This window comes from Hippoglossus stenolepis, chromosome 3 (assembly GCF_022539355.2).
Source record: "Hippoglossus stenolepis isolate QCI-W04-F060 chromosome 3, HSTE1.2, whole genome shotgun sequence".
Classification (NCBI taxonomy): domain Eukaryota; kingdom Metazoa; phylum Chordata; class Actinopteri; order Pleuronectiformes; family Pleuronectidae; genus Hippoglossus; species Hippoglossus stenolepis.
In genome coordinates, this window is record NC_061485.1 from 11,326,376 (window position 1) to 11,332,375 (window position 6,000).

General features: G+C 39.5%; 1 protein-coding gene across 1 annotated transcript in view; it reads left to right on the forward strand.

Moving 5' to 3' along the window:
- iars1 (isoleucyl-tRNA synthetase 1) overlaps window positions 1–5,420 on the forward strand; it is a 47,970-nt gene extending 42,550 nt beyond the window's left edge. Inside the window, exons 29-34 of the mRNA XM_035151739.2 lie at window positions 660–836; window positions 1,030–1,150; window positions 1,458–1,583; window positions 1,956–2,102; window positions 2,577–2,729; window positions 4,318–5,420. Of these exons, the coding sequence (XP_035007630.2) occupies window positions 660–836; window positions 1,030–1,150; window positions 1,458–1,583; window positions 1,956–2,102; window positions 2,577–2,729; window positions 4,318–4,400 (807 nt within the window). The 3' untranslated portion in view covers window positions 4,401–5,420. The remainder of the gene's footprint in view (window positions 1–659; window positions 837–1,029; window positions 1,151–1,457; window positions 1,584–1,955; window positions 2,103–2,576; window positions 2,730–4,317) is intronic.
- Window positions 5,421–6,000: the final 580 nt, after the last annotated feature.

Genomic DNA, 6,000 nt, shown 5'->3' on the forward strand with positions numbered 1-6,000 from the left:
ATTGATTGACTGCTCCTCTGTATCTAGCTAACTTTATTCCTCTGCCCTTGAGCCACATACTGCATTAGTGTGTGTGTGTCTGCGTGTTTGTTGTACACAAAATATGTGTGTGGCTGCGCACACATGTGCACTGCTGCACACTGCAGATTAGGATGAGATCAATGTGTTTGAATGTGTCAAGGTTAGAGGAAGCTGGCAGTACACAAAGCCAAAATAGATGGGCTTTCATCCAATAAAAAATCTCCCCTTGTTCCATTCTTCCTTTATTTGTTCTACCACTGTCTGTTTTCTGCTTTTTAATCCCAACTGTGTTCGCCCTTCCATTTTCTTCATCCCATACAGGGGGTAGATTACTTACTCCAGTAATCGTTTCCTCCAGATTTCATTTTCTTACAAAGGACAACAAAAACCTTTGTGGAGAATTACTACATTGTGATTTGTTAGTTTTAATCTGAAAACAGTTTTTCTAAAACCAAATGGCAGATTGTTGTGTTGTTTGAAAAGACAAATCAAACAATACTTTTATCACATTTACTCATTTTTGACTCATCATCCCTAGGGTTGCAAAATAATACTTCTTCACTTAACACAAAAACTAAGCGCTTTACTTAATTTGTTTACATACAACATTCCACCCATGTCTCATTCTCCTCCCCTAGGGCCATTTGGTGCCATCAGATGAGATAACTGTGTACTACCGCTGCCAGCCAGAGGGGGAGCACTTGGACTCTGTGATCCAGGCTCACACTGACTTCATCCTGGCGACCACCAAGGCTCCGCTCTTGCCCTTCCCTGTTCCCAAAACTGGCGGTGTCATCATAGAGGAAAAGACTCAGGTCTGAAATAAATCCCAAGGGAAAGCAGGATTATTGTTTCCTCTGCAGTGATACGTGTTACACTTTATTCAACCATTTCTTTTGGTGTGGATGACAATTTGGTGTAAAATGTACTTATTGTATACCAAGTGTATCAGGATATGCTATTTCTGTCATTCCCTCTTTCATGCTCTTTTTTCCCCCTGTGTTGCAGCTGAAGGGGGCCGACTTGGAGTTGGTCATCGTTAAGGGATCCTCAGGCCCTCGTGTCTCCTTAAATGGACCAGCTTGTACCTATGTGAACCTCAGGGTGAAGGTCAACAGCAAAGAACAAGGTATCACATCGGGAGGCTGAAAAGGAAAACCGCTTTTCCAGCAAAAAAATAACTTATCAAGAATGTGTAACTTTTAAAACTGTCAACAGAGGGTTATTTTTCCTTTTTGAGAAAACTGAATCGTCTGATTGTTAAGATAATAAAATATGTACAGCTCAGTTGTTTTCTACTATTTTTAAAGTAACTCCAAAGGTCTGCAAGTCCGTGCATGTATTGGATTGTTTCAGTCACCTTTGCTTCTCTATAAATGAACCCTGTGAGCTGTTTCACTGACTTATTAATTCACCGTCACTGTTTACTCGATCAGAGGGAGTGGTGCTGCTGGAGAACCCCAAAGGAGACAACAGACTAGACGTGGCCAAGCTGCAGAAAGTGTGCAGCAGCATCTTTGGAACAAATAACACCCAGCTCAGATTCTTCAACAGCGGAACTGGTGAGAACTGATCTGACTCAGAAACTCATTCATTCTTTTGTGTGAGACCGACAGATTATATTACTGTTACAGCAGAAACTTGTATTACCTTAGTGACTGTTAGTTATCCTATCACCAACGTCTTCCTCATACCTTGTGTAGAAGCTATGAAACTGACAAAATGCTGTAAAAGGTTTTTCAGACAGGTGAGAAATATATTTGAATACATAGAATAAATGAAATAAATATAATGTTATCCAAAAGAATGTAAAGCTGGAGACATTTTCTTAAACCTCTAGTTTTTCACAGTTCAGGAGTTTAAGAGTTAAGCAGCTGAAATGAAACATTTCTTTTGACTTCTAACCCATGTGTGTGCATGTGTGTTCATGACAGAGTTGACCAGCAAAACGGACCTTCAGGCTTTGAGTGGTAAAACTTTGTCAGTAACTTCAGGCTCTTCGTCCCCCGGCCCCATCCCCACCGCCGACGCCCTCCTGTGTCCTTACGTGAATCTGCTGCTCTGCGATGCACAACCGGCTGGTGAGAGACACAGGCCCACACATACATGTGTAATCACTCCTTACTAATGAGTCAGTGCTTCTCACTTTTAAATGATACGGGTAACATTATTTCTTCTTATTAACAGCTAAAGAAACCAAAACCAAACCAGTCAAAGCCTTATTTAATTTAATATATATTGCATTATGGCTGCAACAGATCTGATCCTTTCATTTAAAAATCCATAATCACACTAACACAGTCAGTAACACTGAAAATTGTAAAACAAAAGTACATAAAGACGTGTACCAAAACCAACTATGATGGTTAAACATAGAAAAGCCTCTCCAAGCCTTTGCAGAGATTGATAATGGAGTCCATATTGTTGTCATGACTCAGCCTTGGCTTCATCACATACTTTCTCAGGACTTGTAAACAGACCTAATCCGATCATTTATACAGGAGATAAAGTCTGTCTGGTTCACGTCTCTTCTCCTCTCATCCTCTCTCCTCTAGAATGCCAGACAGGAGAGGTGGGCACCCTCCTGCTGGTGAACCCAGTGGGACAGAATGGGCTCGACTACTCAGGCCTCCTGTCTGAAGCCGCCAAGGTGTTTGGCCTTCGCAGCAGATGGCTCAAACTCTACCTGGACCAGGACCTCACTCAGGGTAAGATGGAACAACTGGTGGTTATCATATAAACCCTAGCATCCATGCAGAAGACTCTTACGTTCCATTTGGATGGAAACAACATTAAGGTGGTAGGTGGGGAGTGAAATTTGTTATGTTCCCTGTGGTTCCTGGTTACACATTGTTGTGGACTTGACAACTCTACAGGATTTGGTCTATAATAGACAAAAAGAGAAAGTAAACAAACACAAATATATGCCCATGAATGGAGTTAGAGATCAGAGAAAAAGACCAAGATTAATCATGTTTCCTTCAGAGTTAAAGTAATCCGGTTATAATTGAGCGTAAATGCACTAATGCATTACAAACATATTGCTAATCGCTAATTTGGCACCAATTTGACAAAAAATATACAAATGTTCCCAAGAGGTTTCCCTCAGTTCTGGCAACAACATTTTCAAAGAAAAAAAACGATCACGCAGAGCTACAAAATGCAGAAGGAGAGAAGCTCTTATGTGATAAGATTTAAATTACTGGAGGACCAGAGTGTTGGCGTTAACACAGTAGATAATTTAAACTGTACTTAGAAATAAAATACATACATATATGGTCTAGAATGGATTATATTCCCTGACCAGAGCAGATAACATTAAAATCAACCCAACTCCTCCACACAAGTAAATCCCATCCCACTGCGGCTTTCAACTGATTTCAGACCAGAAATGCAGGGCTGATATACGCTGACAGGAAAATTAGATTGACAGCTTTTACCTTCATCACCTAACGTCACTGATAAGAAAAGTAGTTTCCAGAAAAGGTTATGAATTGAATGAACTATCTTCTAAACTGTCATATCTCAGCCTGGGTATTTAGGGATTTACACGTTCAGACACTTTCATATCAAAGGAACAAGTGGTTAATTGTTTTGTTTACTTCGACGCTTCAATTAGTTGAAGCAAATAAAAAGAAAGTCAGGAGCAGATCAGCAGAGACTAACTCAGGTTTACCAGTTCCTCATTTGTACCCAATCACTGAAGTACAGGAAATAATACCACGCTTTGAAATACTCTATTACAACTAAGTTAACTTCATCTAAAGTTGTATCTAATTAATATTGTGAAATAGTCTCTTTGACTTAGATATTGTTGTTATTAATGTGATTGATGCATGACAAATATAAGATGTACTTCACGAAATGTTCCCCACGCACAACACATGCAAGTGATAGTTTCTTTTTAGCTGCATTTTGTTGTCAGATATAATAGATAACATTCAGTCTTTCTGTTCTTTTACCCATCATGCATTTCACTTCATGTCCCCTGTGACCTGAAACATATGTTACATTTTTGTAAGAGATGATTTGTACTGTTGCTATTATCGTCTATTGATGTGTGACTGTTTGTTTTTGTTTCATGGGATGTGGTTTGGGGAAGTAAATATTAATTAGGCTTATTAACTTTGCAAATGATGTACAGCCTTCTCCTTAATGACACTACGTGGTTTCTCAGATTATTTTGAATAAACAAAATTAAATTCCCTTGGGGTTAAGGTTTTTGATATTTCTATGATTTATGATCACTTCATATCAATCAAGCACGCTATTCATATCTTGGTTTCTCTTTTTCAGAGCTGCCAGCTGATTCATCAGTAAAATCTCTCGACACCAAGACTCTGTTTGTGAGAGTTCTTCCTACAACGGCCGAATCATAAATCCTGAGAAGCCATCCGAGGATCTCACCATCAACATTTGTCTCAGATATATCATAGGTTCCTGGAATATTGTTTTTACCTGCTGTAATCCCAGTATCCTCATCTACTAATGTACTGTGGATTTATGACAACATAATGCGTGCCATGTGTTTAAATGGTTATTTGGAAATCCTGATGTAAAGCAGGTTCACAACTGTTACCTATAGAGTCACTATCACACATGTCCTGAAATATCCTCTTCAGGCAGAAAATGATCACGACTGAAGAGGACTTGAGAGTTTTATGTGTTTAAACACAATTTGAGACGTGACAATTACTGATCTCCCTGATGCAGTTTGTTTGTTTCTTCTCTCTTTCTCTCATCCGCTTTTAATTTGTCACTGGTTTTTCTAAGGAAGCACAATGTGTCGGTGAGCTATATTTATTCTGGACAGAGATTTACACCTTTAACTACAGAGGGGGTGCACTTAAACAATAGAGGGATTGTTCATACGGAGAGTGGCTTGACAGATGTGTGAAAGTGTGAAGTGGTCGGCCATGGGAAACTGGGGATTGTCTGATGGAGGGAAAACAAGACATTAACCCCCCGCGAAAGAAAAACCAAAGGTTCTTTTTTTTTAGTCAGTAACTTGGAAAAGAAGATTCGAGGGAATTATCAATATTACCAATGGACATTCTTCTTTAGGAAGTTAATTATAAAAAATCATGCCAGCTACTCTCCTTCAAGGCTGATTTGAGGTGAGCTTAGTCCAGAGTAATTATGGCTGTGGCCCATAACTGGGAAACCAATTTGGCCTATTGTGCTTCTACACCATTTTGAATTGAAAAGATAAACCTATTCTCCTCATTGCATTGGGAATCCTTTGACAATTGAAAAGGCATTTATATGATGAAATGGATTTTCAGGCTTCTGTACCTTAGGGACCAAAGGGTTCTGTAATAAAAAAAAAAAAGCAACAAATGGATAATGTACTATTTTAAGTGACAAATGGAATAAATCAAAGGTGACTTAAGAATCAACATGCTTCTTTGTGCTTATTGAAACCCAGTATGACAAGGAAACCTGTCACTGACTTTGCTGCAAATACTGTTTGGAAAAATGTGTTTGTCTAATAAAACCAAGACTTAAGAAGATACAGAGAAAGGAATAAAACAAGTAGTTTGGGGGTTGGTCTTGTGGTAGGACCTTTGGTGAGTTGGGGTTTTAGCATGTTGTAATATGTATTAATCTTCCACTGGGTCATTCTGTGAGCTCTGTTTGTTAAGGATGTCCTAGTTTTCTTGCCTCCATGCCGGCAGCAGCCATGGCCAGAGGTATTATGTCTCCAGGCTGTTCGTCCCGCTCTTGTGAACCTACATGTATCTTATGCCTGGTTTACATTGCACCATTTTTTGTGATTATGTGAACTCTTCAAAAACCCAACTCAAGAGGCTCACCGACACCTCTCCTCCTCAGACTAGATTTCTTGCATGTCAAATGTCTTGACGAATTGGGGACAACTACAGCCAATCAGAGCGCAGGATGGGGTGAATGTGGTGTAAAATTTGGACACCAAAAGTGAAGCCAAAGCATCGTGATCACCACCTGGTGGCTGGCTGC